We start from the raw sequence: 18,747 nt of genomic DNA, 5'->3' as shown, positions 1-18,747 counted from the left end.
AACAACAGATGCAGCCAATGTTTATACCTGTTTCTGAGTTTTCTGGCTCCAGACCTAAGTGTTTCACAGAAAGGAGGGACAGAGGAGGTGGGGGTGGAGGATAGGCATAGAGGAAAAGAAAAGGGGAAAAAATAAACCATTACATTTCCAGAAAACATGTACCAATTGAAGTCAAGAGTCAAGCTACTTCATTTCACACATAAAATGCTTTCTGACAGGGCTGTGTAATTACCATAGAGACCAGCCCTAAACATGATGTCCTCCTTGTTTCTGACCTTTGTAAACACAAGGCAATTCATTCAGAGCAATGAAGAAACAATTGTTCATTGACATTCTTACTTCAGAGGCAAAAAGGCTGCCCAGCTAGCTACTTTCTAAAGTTGCAGCTTGACATCCAGACACCACAAATTACTGGAAATGTAGGGACCCTGTATTCAGATTATGAAGACATAGCTATCCTTAACAATATCACTATATGTGATTGAGATAAAGGATTACCAACAAATAGATCAAGTTTTGCAGACTAAGTGCATGAAGGGTGTAATAAGATACATCATCACTTTACAAGCCTGTCCCTGCAGCTACATGCAGTGGTCTCATCACATATTTACCTGCTTCTCACTGGGGTCCTCCCCACCCTGTACCCATTTTGTTGTTTAAGTTATATGCACAAAGCTCTTCCAGCTCCAAAGTACATTTCATAAAGCAATTGAGAGAGTCAGCAAAAGAAGTATTAATGAACTGATTTCCATAGTAATGGACCCATTGCCATTCAAGCTGTTGGAAATTTATGAAGCCATCAACAGAAAGGAGAGAGGCAACAGCAGGGGGTAGGAGTGAAGAAAGAGAGAAAGGCAAGCATAAAAAGAGGGTAGGTCATGGGTGGAGCAGAACAGGAGAAGACAGAGCAGAAAGTGGCACATTAGGGCTGGAATTAATGGAATTGCCCTTTCTCCAACAATACAGTCAGAAACAATGTACGCTTTGTTTTCAGGAGCACGTTTTACCCCCTCCCCTTTAACGGCATCTTGCCTTTGGGAGTTCATCCTCTTTGCCAGACCCACGACACTGGCCAGGTTTGCTATGCTGAGCCTGTCTCCCACAATTAAGTAATTACACATCTGCTATTGAAAGGCAGCAGAGCTCTGTGGCAACACTGTCCAGCGGGGGGACGCTTTGCCTGCTTCCCTGACAACCCAGCTGAATGCTGCAGGGGCAGCAGCACTGCTCAGCTTCCTTCTGTTCCACCTCATGCCTGGGGTAAAAAGAGATGACACAGGCTGCCCTGGGAGCAGTGAGGGTGGGAGGGGAAGAAAGAAAAGAACTGAGAGTTTTTGGTGCTCCTGACAAACTTTAGTCAATGACTGGGCAGTCATGAAACCGGCACTAGGAGTCAGTCTCTCCACTGGTCTGGTCTTTGCAAGAGGTTTCCAACTATGCTATGGAATTCTGGGCTTTAAAGCATAATTATAAAGAAAGCCCAAGATCCTGGACTGACCTGTCTTGAGGTTACTGTGAGTAACAGATGTCAGTTAACCTTCCACCACTTACTTTCAGGTTGCTCAGCATCCTGAGGACATGGTGAAGTGACATTCCGATTCCCTTCATAGGATGGGGTTGCCCGGAGAGTTACAGCTCCTTTTCCACTGCAGACTTTTGTGGGATCCATTTCTACAGAAAATGCACATGCACAGAAGAAACACATAGAAAGGGATGATGCAAAGCTATCAGGAGCCATCAGAGTGCTAGAGTAATTTTAGCATGGCTGCCTCCAGGTGAATCAATCTAGTAATGTTTGTGCAGATGAAGATTAGCTCTGTATTTAAAGCATTGAGAAATCAAAGCAGTTTTATAGTCATGTAATCGATGAATGCAGCAGTTAAGTTCTGAGTTGGTGCAACAGAGCTAAGAGGGAGGGGGGGAAAAAAGGAGTGTTTGAACCAAAGGTCACAGGGCCATTTTCTATATTTGTTCTACTTTGTACAGAGATACTGTGCTAGCAAGGACAGTCTTCCATTACACCTGTAGCTCTTCTATAGTCTTCTATACTTCTTCTACACTGGATGTCCCAGTGACATAATGCACAGACTTTGTGTGCCAAAGCTTAAAAATGCCTTTTGTGGAGGACTGAAATAGGAAAAAAAAAAAAAAAACCACAAACTTTTGACCACTGGAAGATAAAATCTTCTAACAATGCTGAACACAAGCTAAAGGCAAGGCACTGCAAGTCACCTTCCTGCCATCTCCCCACTTCATTGCAGTGTTTCACCTTCTGACACAGGAACCCAAATCCTGGGAAGTAGGAGATTTAACACATGCCTATTCAGATCAACTTGTGATCATGATCAGATACCAGATCTTGCCTTGCTGAGGCACAATTCAGCACAGCTTCTGTGCAGGCTTACCTTTGTGTATTTCAGTCCATGATCTGGGTTTTCTCCTCCTGTCCTCCTATTAAGTAATAACAAACCAGTCCTTCAAAGCTACTTCTCTTTCTCCTCCTACTTAACATCTTTCTGGAGAGTTGCTTCCTTTAAGATACCTCTGGAAATCATAAGCCTGAAAAGTGTCTTGTTTCTCTAGGCTATTTCCATAGACGACCACATCACCTCCTCTTCTCATCCACTATTAGTGACCCTGCAGCTGCCATCAGACTTCACTTACCTACACAGAGGCACCAGCCCTACCATGACTGCACAGGGAGTGTGAAGAGGTACTGAGTGCATGCTGCATTACACAAGTGACAACACAATAATTTCTCTTTTTATGGGTTGAGGATCCTTCTATCTCTGCATGGGGAAGAATGCAGCTCTTCCCCAGGAACTGCTATTTTAACAAAAATGATGCCTTCAGACTGGAGAGAGGGGGCAAAGGCTGTTGTTTATTGTCCAGACAAAAGCCCACATTTGTGCAGATCAGTATTCCCTGGCTGATTTCAGCAAGGCAATATCCCACCAAACCCACACCAGTACAGTGCCTAGAGACCGTGGTAACACCTTGGCTAAGGTTGCAAACCATGCAAACCACAGCTAGTGAAGCCACAATATGGGGAAACATCAGTATGCCAGATGAACAATGGCAGTAAGAGGAGAAACTCAATGAATGCCAGACTCCTGGCTCCCACTGAGAGCCCTCTGTTCTGGAATCTCTACTGTTGAAGCCCTTACATAGGCTTCCAGTGCTTTAGGGATTTCACAAAAAGCACAGTTTTAGATCCATACTTAGGACTATAAAAAGGATGCAGTAAGTAAGAAATCAGAGGATGCTTTCCTATAGTTCAGCCTTTAGCTAACTGAGGCAGAATTGAGGCAGCCTCTGTGAGGGGAAAGACTATCCACCCAGACACATCAAAAGGTGTTTCATCCTTAAATATACCACAGCTGACCACAGCTTAAGGTCACCCACATTCCTGGTGAAATAGAAGTTGACTTCTCTGACTGATTTTTGCATGATCCAGGTAGGGTCAGGATTCCTTTTGCGCCCAAGAGTGCAGTTCTGGCTATCACAACACAGAGCCCAAGGACTCTATGGACTCACTTTCAAACCAAGGACAAAGGTTTAATCTCCAAGACTCCAATTTTAAGAGTGCTGTAACTGTAAAGCATGGACATGATGTTGGGAGTCACTGGGCCTGATATAAACATCCACAAAAGGTGCAGGGTAGCTGTCCTCCTACAACCCTATGCCTACATTTGCTTCACAGGCACTGGAGAGAAATGGAAGCAGAGCTCAACACATATGACATGCCAAAACAATATCTTCATCACACTGGAGGAGAATCAAATTTGGGAATCAATGCTTTTTTTTTTTATTTTCCACACAACAGATTAAACCTGCATACTGAACCAAAAGAATAAGAGTCGGGAAAAAAAAGCTCTGAATTAAAAAAAAATTAAATGCTTTGAAAATATTTGAAAATAAAATCTTGCCAGACTATCTCACCTTGGGAGATGAAAACAAATGTCTGGAATGATGTATTCCCTCAAAAATGACAGAAAACAAGAATCTGAATTGCTCAATATAGAAATCCAGCAGCTAGTAATAAACAGGACATTAGCACTGTACTAGTCCAACAAAGCACGTGTGACAGATTAGGAGAGACAAGCAGTATCAGCTACACTAGTCTGACTGTCCAGCTAAGTACAAGCATAATCTTGTACTTCTAGTGGGGAAGCATGCTCTTGGGGAGAGGGTGACAGCCTAACATCCTTACTCATTCACATGTGGATTAAATTCAGTGCATGTACAGAAAAACAAAACCATACCACCAATGTTGAACTATGTTTGAACCATTTGTTTTCATAAAAACCAAAGATATGCAGGAAATACTCTTTGGTTCTTCAGGAGTTTGGTTCAAAATGAGTCTAGAATAATAATAACAATATTTTTCATAATCGAGCATTAGTAGAAGAGCTTACAATGATCCCAGATTCAAGCAGACACAATGAGGTCTGCAGAAGAGCAGCATAATTGAGAACAGTGTATTGTGCCATAAGAGCTAACTGCATTACCTACCAATGAAATCTGCAGCTCTGGGAGGAGTGAGAGGAGCATGAAGCTGAGAATTAGCCAAAGCATGTGGGTGAAGCAGAGAGACAATGATAAAGGGAGAGAGACAATGATGGCTAACTAAGGCATGGCAGGGGAGGAAAGAAGATACCTGTAGGCAGCACTAGGTGAGGAGAACTTTTCACTTTCTTCACAGGGATTATTTTAACGGCAGAAATAGAACGTGTACATAAAGGGACGTCAACAGCTGCAAACACAAAAGTGTAAATGGCACATCCAAAAAGGAAAGAACAGAGCTTGGGAAGCATGCCACAAAATTTTCTAATGCACTTGGAGACACAATAGCAGGAAATTTCAAATACAAAAGCAGTCTAGAGAGCAATGATGCAACTGTTAAAAATATCCCTTCATGCGCCCTAATTCAGGATGTGTCTGTTTTATGCAGCATACAGAACTGCTTACTGAATGGACTAACTAACTAATGCTGACTGCCACTATGCTGCAGGCAAAAGAATCTGGAAGCATTAGTTTTTAGAAGCCATCAAAAAATTTTAGTGTAATCATTTAACTGAGGTACACTACATGCAAAAATAAAAATGTTAAGTAAAACATTAATAGGGTTCAGCAAAAACAAAATAAAGTGAAAAAAAACCCAAACCAAGTACTGAAAGGCTGAGAGAAGAACATCAACCTAGCCACATTACTTTAATTCTGAATTTCATGGCTTATTTTTTACAAGTTCAACAACAGAAGGAAGTAGACTAATCTTGAAAAAGGTCCCATGCTAAAGCGTAGCATCCATATAGCTATTTCAGAAAAAAAAATCCATCCATATAAACAGTAAATTGAAGATTTCTACTTGACTTCATTAGCTAGCACACTAATTATACTATATGTGGTAACACTGGGGAAAACCACACATAGCACTATGCAAAATTCTAGCAATTGTTACAAAACTTTTCAAACCAATGGGTACAAAGAGGGGTCGTTGTGAAAAAGGCAGTACTATTCATAGGTGAAGCTCAACAGGAGTTGCCAAGATAAACATCTTGTATATCAGAATCTACCAGCATAATTTGAGTAGTATTCTTGATTCTGCAGAGCCAGGATTTTCTTCTATAAAACCTGTTTCCTGCATGTATTTTCTGGAAAATGATAAATGCCTTGTCATATTCCATGCCATCTCAAGACTGTAAAATCAGGAGTAAGAGGAGCCACATTTCTAATACTTTACAGACTAACACTGAGCACTGGGCCAGCTTTGAGGGAGGCACTGACATCAGGGTGGTGTGTACGCCCCCTCTTGTGGCAGATCTTTCTGATATCCGGCAAAACTGCAGAGCACAGATTTCACAACCTAGAAAAGGGGTCTCAAGCATCAAAAGCCTGAGCAAAGAGCCTAACAGAATTTTTTCAAAACTCATAAAATCATTAGTATTTAATTTGATAGGTTTGTTTAATTTTTTTTTTATAAAAGAGGAAGCCAAATCAATCCCTGTTTTCCATACTTCTTCCTGACCAGACACCCTGTGAATACAACAGAAACCAAATCAAACAGCCTGTGGCTTAGGAAAAATCCTGATTCTGTTCTGCTTTGAAACTGACTGAATTCATCCATCCACAATGCAGTCAAAATACTAACCACTATAAAAAGGCATCAAAGGAAAAGAAAGGAAGTTAAACCAACAGAAAATCAGTCCATACCCACATACTTTCACTCTGCCAAAACAGACACAGTCACTCCACAAAACTGAATGCTATAAAGCACACTGCAAACCCACTGATGTTAACATGAAGACTGGTTTGTTTAGATTTTTTTCATCACTTAAATGGTTAGTTCCTGCTGTTTAATCCCAGACTCAGACCTTCACCTCTCCCTGAAGTTAACACAGTTCACACCCAGGCACCACACACCCATGCTGTCTCAACTCACTAAGATACCGATTCACAGGTGCTCACAAGTAGTGTACAGCTTTCCTCACACAGCACTAAAAATATACAAAGAGGCAAGTCCAGCCTGCCACTTTAAAGAGACAAAGAACACTTGTTGAGCTAAGAAATGCTGCTGTTACTAGCATGGTGCAGTACAAGACTTTTCTTGTGTCTGTCGCCAAGTGAACTGAATTTGGAAGCCCCCGCTGCAGTGAATTTCCGGGAAAATCAAGTACATCAGAAGCTGACATGCAGGAGGAGCTCTGGAGGTGTCTCTGGAGATTTTAACCCACCTTTCTCTTGTCCATTGCTGCTCAGCCCATTGACAACAGTTTTTGTAACATCAATTTCTTCATGTTCTGTAAGACAAATGCAGTGGTTTTCAGTCAAGATTTTTGCAAGTCTAAAAGGTCTTCAGCTGACATGAATAAAACTGGCTCTTGCAAATTCTGGGAAACACAGGAGACAGTGCTAGAAAGAGGCTCCAAAGCTCATCTAAAGCCCTGTTTCTGAACATGAATGAAACAAATCTACCTCTGTCACTCCTGACAAATGTTTGCCTAACGTGTTCTTACAAACTTCCAGCACCACCCTAATGCAACCTGTTCCGGTGCTTACCAGCCTGTAAGCTTATCAGTGCTTACACTGAATTCCCAGGTCATGTTTTTTCTGGACTCTTTTCAAATAGTTCACATTTTTTTCAAAATGTTGTGCCAAAACCAGGACATGATACCCTAGTCGAGACTTGCTAAGATGCTAAAATTAAGTGGGAATATCATTCTACAGATCTTACAGATCTCTCTTCAAGTCTGGCATCTGCTTTATTTTTCATCCTGTTTTAGTCTGTTACCCAGACAAGCCCAGAAGTTTTCCTCTTCCCAATCAGCTCCCATTTCCCAGTCCCTTGTTTTTCTTTGAACAGCTGATTTTTTTCCTATCCATATGTCAAACTATGTTTTCATCTCTACTAAAATATATCAAATTCAGCTGATTTTTTCAGGTTATCAGTAATTTTGAATTCTTATATTCCACACTGAAAAAAGCTACAGGACCTACTCCAGTTCACGATGTTTCTAGCTACTTTTTGGGCCAAAATTCAAGTAACAAATGTGAATAATTGCATCAGAAACAAACAGAAATATTACTAATAGAAAGGAACACCAATGAGTGCAAGTAGAAAACAACACAGACTCACCAGAGCTCATTGTGGCAGAGGGACTTGCCTTTTCCACTTCTGGATTTTGTTTATGTCTGTTTAGAGTGAAAGGCAGAATGATTACCTTATGTTTCATGTCTGTCCAGACAGCACTGGACACAATGCCGAACATTCACCACAGAGTCAAGGTAACGGTCATAGTTTCTTTTGAAAAATTACTTTCAAATGCCAAGTGGATTCATGTCAAGCACCATATATTTTTTTTTTGCTGATAATTATCATAAATTAAAGATTATTTCTAACCAATACAAGCACTGCTTCCAGACTTTAAGACTTATCTTCATATGAAATTGAAAGATAGTAATTTAAGTCTAAGAGTCTATAAAGGGCAAAGTTCAAGTCTGACTGGTTTCTAATATATAGAATGTGCATCACCTTTTGAGAGAATTTTACAAAATCAAAGTGACACTAAAAGCTTTAAACTAAAACCCTCAAATTAAAGCTCTTCCATATTTCAAGGCAATCTGCTGCTCATATGAAAGCTAGTATCTCCTTTGAAAGATATAACAATACAGAAGAGATGCACTTGTTAAAATGCATATTATAACTTCTGCACCAATCATTTCCAGCTGTGCAGTACTACTGATATTTTCAGGATCAGACTCCAGTAAGTGAAAGGTGACAGCTGGACGGTTTAATTCTCCTGTTACCAAAGGCAGTGAAATTGCCAACCCAAGAGAAAAAGTACCAGATGGGGATCAGAAGAAAAAGTCAATTTTCATGGTGATGCCAATCTGTGGAGGACAATTGTGAGGCCTATCTGTCCTCACTCCTCTGGGGACCTGATACCTGCAGCAAACAGGTTTCAATGTCACTGATTGGTGGTTAGAATAGCCAAAGAGCACTTCTAAAAAAAAAAAAAAAGTGTGTTTGACAAGATTGCTCAACTCTCTAAAGATCCTAGGTTGAATTAAAAGTCCTTTAATTTTGTGTTCCAATCTCCATCTCTCCCCCCCCAAATAAAGTGAGATCAAGTGCAGCTCCACACAGTTTATGGCTTTCATGACACCGATAGAAATATGCATCTGAAATCACAAAATCATGCAAACCAAGAAGCCCAAAGTGAGGAGCATAGGGAAAATTGCTTGGGGAACAAGAAACTAAACAACAGAGTTGGAAATACTTTTCCTTTTTTTCCTTTTACATGGATTGGAGGCAGTAGTGGAACATTGTAAGAGCTGAAAATTCCCTTCAGGGAATTGAATTTGTTCTCCTGCCTCAAGCATCTCCTTTCCTAACCAGCATTTGTTTCATGCCAGCCAGAATATAATGAGCATGTTCAACAGACACTCAAAAGGAAAGAAAACCCAACAAGCAAGTATAGTAACAGATGAGTCTATGAAATGAGACAATATCTGAGCTTCCCAGCAAGCCACCCTAGGAATAGCTGCCAACACTTAATTGTTTAAATATTTCCTTCACTAAAATATCCATATAAGATATACTTTGTGGGTTCATGAATCCTCAGCAGGATTCAGCCTAGCTCCAAGCTGATCCCAGTAAAATACAATGTAAAATGGGGAGTACAGTATAAAATCAGTCAACAACAAAAACTGAGTCCAGCTAGAAAGGCTGCCTGATTTTGCCTGCCCATACAGGATCTGCTTTTTATTTCTACCATTTCACATTAGATATGAGTCCCTGAAATAGTAATGGTTGACACAGCCTGAAAATGTGGACAAACATACTTAGTAATAATGATCTTTCTGATCTCTGTTTGCATTCCAGAAAGATGCCTTAGTTCAAGCAAATCAAAAAGAAGCAGTCTAAAATTATGTTATCCAGCTTAAGGAGATTTATAGCAACTCTGTGCTTTTCTACCCATCGAAAAATGATACACATTAACTCACTGGGATAACTACCAGTCATTCCATGGGCCAGGAGAGAAGCACAAGAAGGGGCAACACTGCAGTAAATCTCATCTCAGCTTTAGGATCAACCTCTCTCTGAAGCTGAGGAGGTTGCTGATACCCAGGTGTTTTAACTCAGCACTGGCCCTCCCCATGGGCTTCATGCAAGTCAACACAGAATTTCTTCCACTCCAAGCATCCCCAAGAGGTTGCAATGCCTTCCTCTGGTATGCAAGATTAAAAAGGAGTGGGGAAAAATAATTCAATATATTACCTTTTCAGGAGAGGAAAGAGAATTTACTGGCTATAATGTCCAGGCAAAGGCAGGGTCCACTGCTATTGCAATGCCAGAGCAACACTTCCCCTCCCACAATAGGGAGCAATTAAACTCATGACCACATGCTTCACCCTTTTAAAAAGTCTCATTTGTTTGGAAACAGTGACATCACAACTGCCATAAAACTCTGATTTCCATCATGTCTTTTTGATTCAAGTCTTGACATTGCTTACAGTGCAAAGCACTGACCTTCACTAAGAAAAGCATTTAGGAAAAAATTCACACCAAAAAGAAGCATAACTATTTAGCATTAATAGATTAAATTACCTTTTACAAACAAGTGATTTGAGGAAAAAACCAAAGCAATAATTAAAGAAGATTGCTAAAATTAAATGGAAGATGGGTACAAACTCATTAGATCTAGATTGGATCTGGAAAAATTACTTTTCCACATATCCCCACACTTACTAGCAATTATGGAATTCAATTAAAATAACAAGCATCCAGTGTTCACTTACTGTGAAACTAATCAGCTTCCTTCAAGCACTCAAATACGTGCTTAGCACGAGTTCCCATACACAGAATGGATTCAGCATGCTCAGGGTGAGAGTAACCAATCCCAAGTCCCTGCACTGGTCTAACTCCAGAAACTCCATTTAAAAGCTGATTTTGATCAGATGAGAATCTGCACACAGATCTGCTGCATACAAGTAGAAATAACTCCTGTTTAGATTGACAAAATTACAGTGCATGTTTGGAGTTGAGAACATGCTGTGGCACCTTATTGCATCAGGGCTACAGAGTTATTCTACCTGTCTGCCACATACTTGATCCAAACCACAAACTGAAGTCCTATTAGGCCTATCTCAGTCCTAGGGCTGCTCTTGGGATCAGATGGACAGTCCAGCCAGGTAACACATCGGGCTCCACGGCACTGGTGCATCCCAGTATTGGCCTGTACCAGCTGGGAAGGCACATGCTGTAAGCCAGGGTGCTAGGGATGTTTGGATGGTACATCCTTAGGTAGACTAGTCCCTGCCAGGCTGGGCAGACAGGCTGTCCCTGGAAACAGGTGGGTCTGGAATCATTTGCTGCTCCCTTCAAGAACTTTCATGGCCAAGCTGTTCCTGCAGACACACAGCAGTACTTCAGAAGGGAGCATTTCAAAGGGAGCCAAGAATGAGGTCCTTCATGTCAGTGTTAAAAACTGAGAACTCCCTATTGCCAGATCAGGCAAAGAAAAAAAAAAATACTAGAAAAAGTACTCTAAAGCAAAACCCCTACATGTCTCCTTTCAGCTCCCTGCTCCAACCAGCTAGCCAGTGTGTCCTTGCCAGACTGGAATTAGTGCCCTTCCTGAAACAACAGACAGAGCAACAAAGGCTTCAGAGCTGCACACATGCAAAACACAATGAAAGGTAATGAATTCCTCAGGGCATAAACCAGCAGCTGTAACCCTGAACATGCCAATGTCCATACATAACATACAGCAACTCCTTGTCAGGTCAGTCCTACCTCTAGACGGATGTTTAACTTTTCCTTCCTCCCTTTCACCCCCAACACATTTCTCCAAGGCTGCAGTTCTTTCCCTACTTGGTGTGGAAAAGAGAGCAGCACGTTCAGAAGCCTATTTAGGAGGAATGCAGATAAGTGGCAACCACTTCTGTACAGCCTGTCTGGATTATCTCACATGCTCTAAAGGTTTGAATACTCCCCCTACAAAGGCAGGGGTAACAAACAGCTCATTAATAGTTCTGAGCAAGGACATATGCTCTTAGGTCACTGGTATCTCAGCTAAGAGTCGTGGGCAGTCGTTATTTTTGGTGGTCTAATATGAGTGTGGGGAAAAGTAACTTCCTTTCCTCCCTTGTTATTACTGACAGCTCTGGTGACTCACATAGCATTTTAAACCAATTGCTATGCATGAGATGAACATTCAAAACTTACTGTGTTTGTCCCTTATATTCCTGAGCTGTAGACCCTTTATTTTTCTCATTTTCAAGTTTTTCACATTTTCAAAGTTTTCTCTCTAAATACAAGAAGAGCTTTAAGTGTTTTGTGGATACATTTAAATGAAAAATCAAAATCTTATGTATATTAGTATAAAGTATGAGTTGAGTCTATCAGAAAAATTGCAAGCTTTCAGACTAAAAGGATGATTAGCAATCACAAAACTTACTTTTCACCTGGTCAGGTCTTACACATCACTGGCAGCATTCACTTGTTTCACTCTGGCTCAGACCCTTTCTCACAATGCCATCAGTGTCCCTGACCCAAATGCTCCTCTTCAATGAGCCACGTCAGCAATATAGAGTCCCAAATCTGGAAAGTGGGCAAAGAGCTGCACTGCAGTCAGTGCCTCCCACCAGCATGTTCCTCTGCTTAAAGGAACTTTCTGGAAAAACACATCTCCTGTGCACTTCTCACCTCGCATCATATAAAATGTGACAAGAAAGAAAAAATTTAGAATAGAGCAGGCAGCTCAGGTTAACCGAGGCAATCGGCTCTCTTTTCAACTATCATTATTCTCTTATTCTGGAATACTGAAATATGTTGTCTGTCATTTTTATTTTAAGGGTTAAAGAACATCCTGTCATTCCTTCAGAAGACATTATGCTCCTAAGAATAAAAGTCATGAAAAGCCTGTGAGTAAGCAAGCAGTGCACATTGAATAATCACACCAATTCTGTACAAGACAACAGCTTCCACACACTCTTCAGCAAGTGTTAAGACAGCAGAGAGAGAGCACTGAAAGCTTACTAAATGAAACAAATGGCATCATTACACACCAGCTTGGATAAGGCATTCTTATAAATAATTGAACTTACAGCTGTTACAATAAACAAACACAGCACATTTCAAATGCAGTACTGCTTCCTTTTTTTCCTTTAAATATAGTGCGTGTCTGTTGCCTTCCAAATGAGCAAATTAAATTATCTGGGCATAGGTGCCAGTTTTTGTGCAATTTATAAGGAATGTGCCTCTCTAAATAACAAAAATTAAATAGAAAATGTAAACTAGGAGCTACAGCTTTAAGAATTCCGAGATGCTTTTGAACTAAGTCATCTTACAGTCATCAGCTTCAGAGTAAACAAAGTTTACTGCAACCTGAGTTGACTCAGTTCAAGGTCACCACTTGTGGAGCAGGGGGCAGAAAAGAATCTTCTGGGTCATCCAGCCTACTCCTATGCTATTGCAGGCAACTGTGTCATACAACTCTGTGCAAGAACACTTCACATTCCAGTTTAAAACTGCTAAAATTTCCCACCTCCACTGCTCTTCCTGGAAGCCTTCTCCAGAACTCATTCCCCTTATGGCATGAATGCTGTTTCTCATTTGCGACCTAAATCATATTCATGAGTAGCTACAGATAAATTGTTTTGCACCAGCACAATTTTTCTGTTTGAGCAGGTCCTCCTCCTTGCACTCACCCCTATCCATGCATTTTTAGAAAGCAATTGCACCTCTGAGTCTTCCACAGAAGTGCAATTGCATTCCCAAAGAAATTGGCTAGCACGCTGCTACCCATCTCATTAAAACCTGGCAAATAGTGAAAGAATTTAAAAGGTCGGCAGGCCAAAGTCTAAACTCCACTGAATGTCACAAAGGCAGCGAGCAAAGCCTACAGCTGACATGCCCAACAGCAAGGCTGAAAAGGTAAATTATCTCTTTTTGTCCATTCTACCTCTGACCTCTATACTAAAATGAATTCCATGATTAGTGCTAGTTCAGATAGTGACTTGATGTCTATAGGAACCTCCCTGCAAAGAAACAGACTGGAATAATTTCATACTAGGCACTAAACCTTCATTAAAAAACACTGACTTATACCTGGAAGATTGTGTGGATGAAAGGTGGCTCTTGCTTGAGCCATACACCTCCTGCTCTGCTGCAGACTCAGGGTTGAGAAACAGCCATCCAGAAGGTTGTTTGGATCACAGCAGACTTGACATGCACTTTAGCACCATTCCCTCTGGATAAGAAACTGCTTACATCCCTGCCTTACAGTCAAAACATTTCTTCTCCTGACAATAGACTCTCCTGACAACAGACTCCAAATACATTGTGACTGGGCTTTGACTTCCTCCTGAGTCCGTCATGACTGCCCTCTGTCTTTAGTATTTGGTGGCTGAGACATGGTGACAGTAGCCCTGGCCCATGTATCGTGGGTGTCAGCTGAAGAAACAAATGCCTTTCTGCCACACCCATACGCCCAAGCAACTCACATGAATATTTTGAAACTTCAGAAAGAAAACCAACATTTTCCAGGATATCTTAAATAAAGTCTCATCTCCATCTTAGCAAAAGACACAAAGCACAGCACTTGACAGCAGCAGCAGTTGAGATTTCTGTTCAGATTTATATGCAATATGTACAATCACATCTCATAGAAGGAAACACTTTACAAACAAGCTGATGTACATCCTATAAAAGGGAGCTCACTGGGCACAGATCTCAGGCTGCCAGCTCCAGGGAAGGCTGTAAACATTTAACAGCATAGCACAGCCTGGGACTGTTCAGGACACTTAACTGAGATTCCTGCAGGAACTGGGGCAAGGAGCACACAACTGCTGAAACTGGAATTTATTTACAGGTAGGGGGTAACTCGTTCCATGACACCCAATTTACCTTTGTTGCAAAAGGAAAATCTTTCAATCTGCAATGACCGCACCTAGCCAAGAGGATGTTGGCTTTGTACTTCAGCTGGAAGAAATGGAGGATTCATTGAGTTCAAGCTGTTGTGAGACTACTTGTGCAGCTGGGGTGCTCTGGGTACTGCACCTAACTCTCTGCAGACCTCTGACATGGGGCCACTTGTGCCTCGGCAGAACAATTGCTGTAAATAAACAGACACAAATTCCAGAAGCCCTAATTATGTATAACAATGAACCCATTCAGCTGACTGCAGGATTGAGGGACACAAACACTGCACTACATTTACTACAGTGAATGGCATTCTATAAATACAAATCAATTAGATCATCTAAACAACATCCAGCAGCTTCTCTTGCATGACTTTGTATAACAAAGACTACAAAGGCTGTCTTCACCTTTATCACACACTCTCAAACAGTAAAGTAGTAAATAAGAGGAAGTTGCATTAAGTAGAAATACTAATCAGAGAATGACTAGTGTCTCAAAGTTCAAATCCAGTTTACAAACATTTCATAAATATTAAAGAGAAGACTCTGATGCACCTTTGAGATATAAAACAGATGCTCTAGATACTTTAATGCTACAGATCACCTTATACCATTCCAGACACATCCTGAGATTTCCAGTTGTGTAAGGCAGAGGAATTGTGCAGGCCTGAATGAGTGCTCACTGTGGCAGCCACACCAAATGTTAATTACAACCTCTTCTAGCATTAGCAGTTCTAAAGCTCTGTACAAACACTCACTAAGCTACAGCTAATACTTTTCAATACATAGAGGTGATAGTTTTATTTTATACCAAGATGGAAGATTTGGGCCTCTATCCTATGCAACATCCATAACTAGCTGATCTGGCATAGTGTAACAGGGCCTTATAAGTATCAGTCTTACACGTTGCTTTTTATAGTTTCAAAATAAGAAAAATCTGTTTGAGAGTTGGTCTCCTTTACAAACAACTGCAGCAACCTCCAGAGAACCACACAGAGCTAAGTCTAACCAAAGCACACAGGGAGCCAGGCATACAATACTGCCAACACATCTCTGACAAGCCTAGTTGGAAGCAAGCTGAAATCAGACAAGGTCATTTTCTTTAACCTCTTCCAACCTGGAAGCACTGCTATGCTAGCAAAATTGCTAGGGGACTATATTCATCTGCCTGGATATCAGACACAAAATGGTCTCAGCAAAGCTCAGAAGGCTGGCCGCTGCCTTGCTAGTCCTGATGGACTGTGCTGCCTCCAGAGTCATCTACATGCCAGAAGGAAGGACACAGTGTCTGCTTCTCTACTCACTACTGAAAACACTTACAGAAAACCAAACTGATGGGTGAAGCAACAGTCTGACATTCCAAGTGTCTCCAGAAATAGCAGAAAGTTACATTCCAGAAACCAGTCCTCATCTTTACTTCTCTCTGACTCTGCCTGCCTCAGGTGACAAATTCATATATTGCTGAGAATTCCACATCCATTCTCTTCACTTTCCTCTTAAGTAGCTGCCTCAGAATCTTCATTCAGGAGCTCCTTTCAATTTCTCTTTCCCATAAAAATAATTAGGAGAAAGATCCAGTCACTAGGGCAAGGAGGCAAGGACATGCCCATTTCCCTTAATGAGAACACAGACCCATGTAATGACTACCTTGATTTGCCTCTTTTGCCTGATCAGCAACCAGAAATACCTATCCAAATGAAAGCAGCATTCTGAAAATCAGTGTGCACTGCCCACCAGACCTACCCACTCAGTGTATATTAGCATACACCAGAGTCATATAAAGTCCTGGGAGTTCAGCTCACAGCAGGTCTAGCAGAGGTAGATGTGAGTAACTGTGACTAAAAACCACACTGGTGTCCTTACCTCAATTCAGGTTTTTCAGTCAATGGAGCCATTTTCTTAGTCTCTTGATTTCACTCCATGAGAGGCATGAAAGAGTTAAGAAAACCTTTCACTGTGTTGCCCAGTCACTTGGCTGCTGAAGTGTAAGAAATTTGTGGAGACATCTCTCTTTCTCTCTGGCACCCTTAAATACTTTGCTCCTCCTACTGCTGTGCTTTAATTAGCCAGCTGGTTCTTAGTCACCCCATCCTGTCACTAGGCTTGCTCACCAACAGCCACCCCCACCCAGCCTGCCTGTCACTCCCCTGCCACTGTCATCACCAAGGACACTGTCTCTTCCCGCAGCTCTGGAGCTGGGGAAGGGAAGGAGAAAAAGGTTGGAGGTGATGCTCCAGGGTAGCATTGGGATGCATTTGAAAAGTGAAGTGACAGAGAGACCTTGAAGGGATGTTAAATTACAGGGAAAGTACTTGAAAAGCACTTTTCTGTTTTTTTTTAAATCAGGCAGCATCCACTTGTCTAGGAAGGAAAATTTTCATTAGCACTGGACATGGCAGATCCTATTTCAATGTCTAGGAACTGAAGGGGCAGCTAAAGTTTCTGCTCTTGGCAGGGGAGATTTGTAGCATAAATACCTGACATGACACAAGGGGAAACTAACTGCTTGTATGGCTACTACATATTATATGCCCACTCCTTGAGCATTGTAACAGGCATCAAAGAAGTTTCTGAGCCATCAGCAGTACTAGGGTGTCCCCAGAGTGGAGTGCCCCCACCACAGTGTGGCTTGGCAACCTAAAACTTGCCATGGAGTGGAGGTGATGGTAGCTTTTAAGAGAGCAAGAGTATCTCACATCCCCAGGCCTGGGCAGCCCTTTAGTCAGAAGGCGAATTGCAGCACAGAATCACCCTTCCTTCCACAGCCAATGTCTACAACACAAACAAATGGGACAAAGACTTCATCAACTCATACCCTGGAGGCTGCCTCATGCAAGACCAAGTGGTAATTTAATAGAGGAAATAATTTGGAGGCCCCTAAGCCTCTTGGTACTATCCTTTGTCACCAGCATTGGCTTTCATGACTGACACTCCAATGTGTCTCTATTTGGAGCCTGTCCCTGGATTTTGATTCCTCAAATACACACGTACAGACATTGATCTGCTGCCAAACTTACAGACTGATAAAATGTACTGAAAATGATTGCAAGACGAGCATCTCAGCATTCAAATGAGACCTAGAAAGCAACACAGATGGCAAGAGTTGCTGATTGCAGAAGGGCATAGAGCAAAACTGATTCTGTAGGTCAAAGCTTACACTACTGATTCTTTCAGTAAAATGTTAGCAAAGGACACAGAACAAAGGTCTCCAAATACCTACACATATAAACCCACACCAATCCTCTGTCAAACGCTGACTCAGCAACACAAGCTCTTCTTTTTCCCTCCCCAGTAAACCCTTTACCATCCCAGTACTTACCTCCCACCAAATGAAGCATTTCATTGTAAACCAAAATAGGCATAACTCCAACTTGGTATATTGGCTAAGGGGCCAGACAGGGCTGCTCTATTTTACTTCATTGAAGACCAATCCCAAACCTCAGTTTGAACATGGCAGTGATAGTTCTAATCAGAGTAAACAAAGGGCTCTGGAGCCCACATTTACTACCACATCCCAAAGACTAATGTTGGGGAGCTTGTACCTGGGTTTTTGATTTCATCTACCACAGCAGATACCAGACACTATTAGCAAAACTCAGGCCTGGATCTGGGTTTAGGTTCTAGTCCCTTTACATTTGAGGTGTGTTTGGTTTGGGTGGAGGAAGAGGGTCATTTCAGACATATCAACAGTCAGAGTAAAGGGTGATGGAAAATAATTTGTATGTTTTGAGTAGTCAGATTCTACTCTCCTATTTACAAAAAAAAATGCAAACCAATCAACCAAACAAAAAACCCTAAGCCCATGTGGCTCTCAAAAACAAACCAGAAAAGCCAACAAAAACCCCCACATTCTCCAAAGTAAGCTGTGCAGTCATCACCAACTCCAATTATTTGAAGCATACCTATTTACACAACATGAAACACAGTTTACACAGTATGCAACAGGAGATACCCATCAGAACCCAAAGACAACATCCTTGATCTCCTTCATGTCTCTTGTGAAGCCTGGACCACATGAGAGCAGGTCAGTTGGAAGCTGTATTTGCTGTGTAGCAGGCAATTATAAACAAGCCCCTGATAATTTGTCTTCAGGTAACAAAAATGACAGTGATTAAAAAAAAACATACTGTAAAAATAACAGGTAGTGAATGAAAGCATGGCACCTAGGGAGAGGCAAAGTAAGGAAGGATCCAGAAGTTGGTTCAGGGCCAAAGTTAGGATGGTCAGATCAAGATGGGATTTGAAACATTGCTGGTCTTTGCAGAAACCAGCTTAGAGGACCTTCAAACAGCTTGGGAGGAGTTTCTGTTACAGACCACC

The 18,747-nt window shown here is 41.5% G+C and overlaps 1 protein-coding gene across 43 annotated transcripts in view; it reads right to left on the bottom strand.

Annotated features, from left to right (window-relative positions):
- The window catches only part of SORBS1 (sorbin and SH3 domain containing 1), a 157,790-nt gene that overhangs the window by 55,622 nt on the left and 83,421 nt on the right, over positions 1 to 18,747 (bottom strand). For 6 of the 43 annotated variants that reach the window (XM_071438937.1, XM_071438957.1, XM_071438959.1 and 3 more), the window contains exons 1-6: positions 16,291 to 16,393; positions 7,637 to 7,692; positions 6,735 to 6,800; positions 4,661 to 4,756; positions 1,552 to 1,671; positions 28 to 54 (exon numbers count right to left, since the gene is read on the bottom strand). In XM_071438937.1, the coding sequence (XP_071295038.1) occupies positions 28 to 54; positions 1,552 to 1,671; positions 4,661 to 4,756; positions 6,735 to 6,800; positions 7,637 to 7,692; positions 16,291 to 16,322 (397 nt within the window). In that variant the 5' untranslated portion in view covers positions 16,323 to 16,393. Of the gene's footprint in view, positions 1 to 27; positions 55 to 1,551; positions 1,672 to 4,660; positions 4,757 to 6,734; positions 6,801 to 7,636; positions 7,693 to 16,290; positions 16,400 to 18,747 lie in introns of those variants that run through there. The other 37 variants (XM_071438926.1, XM_071438941.1, XM_071438944.1 and 34 more) reach the window with 24 other exon arrangements.

This window comes from Agelaius tricolor, unplaced genomic scaffold (assembly GCF_023055355.1).
Source record: "Agelaius tricolor isolate 1412-34295 unplaced genomic scaffold, bAgeTri1.0.p SCAF_13, whole genome shotgun sequence".
Lineage (NCBI taxonomy): Eukaryota > Metazoa > Chordata > Aves > Passeriformes > Icteridae > Agelaius > Agelaius tricolor.
The sequence above is the reverse complement of the archived record's forward strand: the minus strand, read 5'-3'. Positions and strand labels throughout refer to the sequence as shown.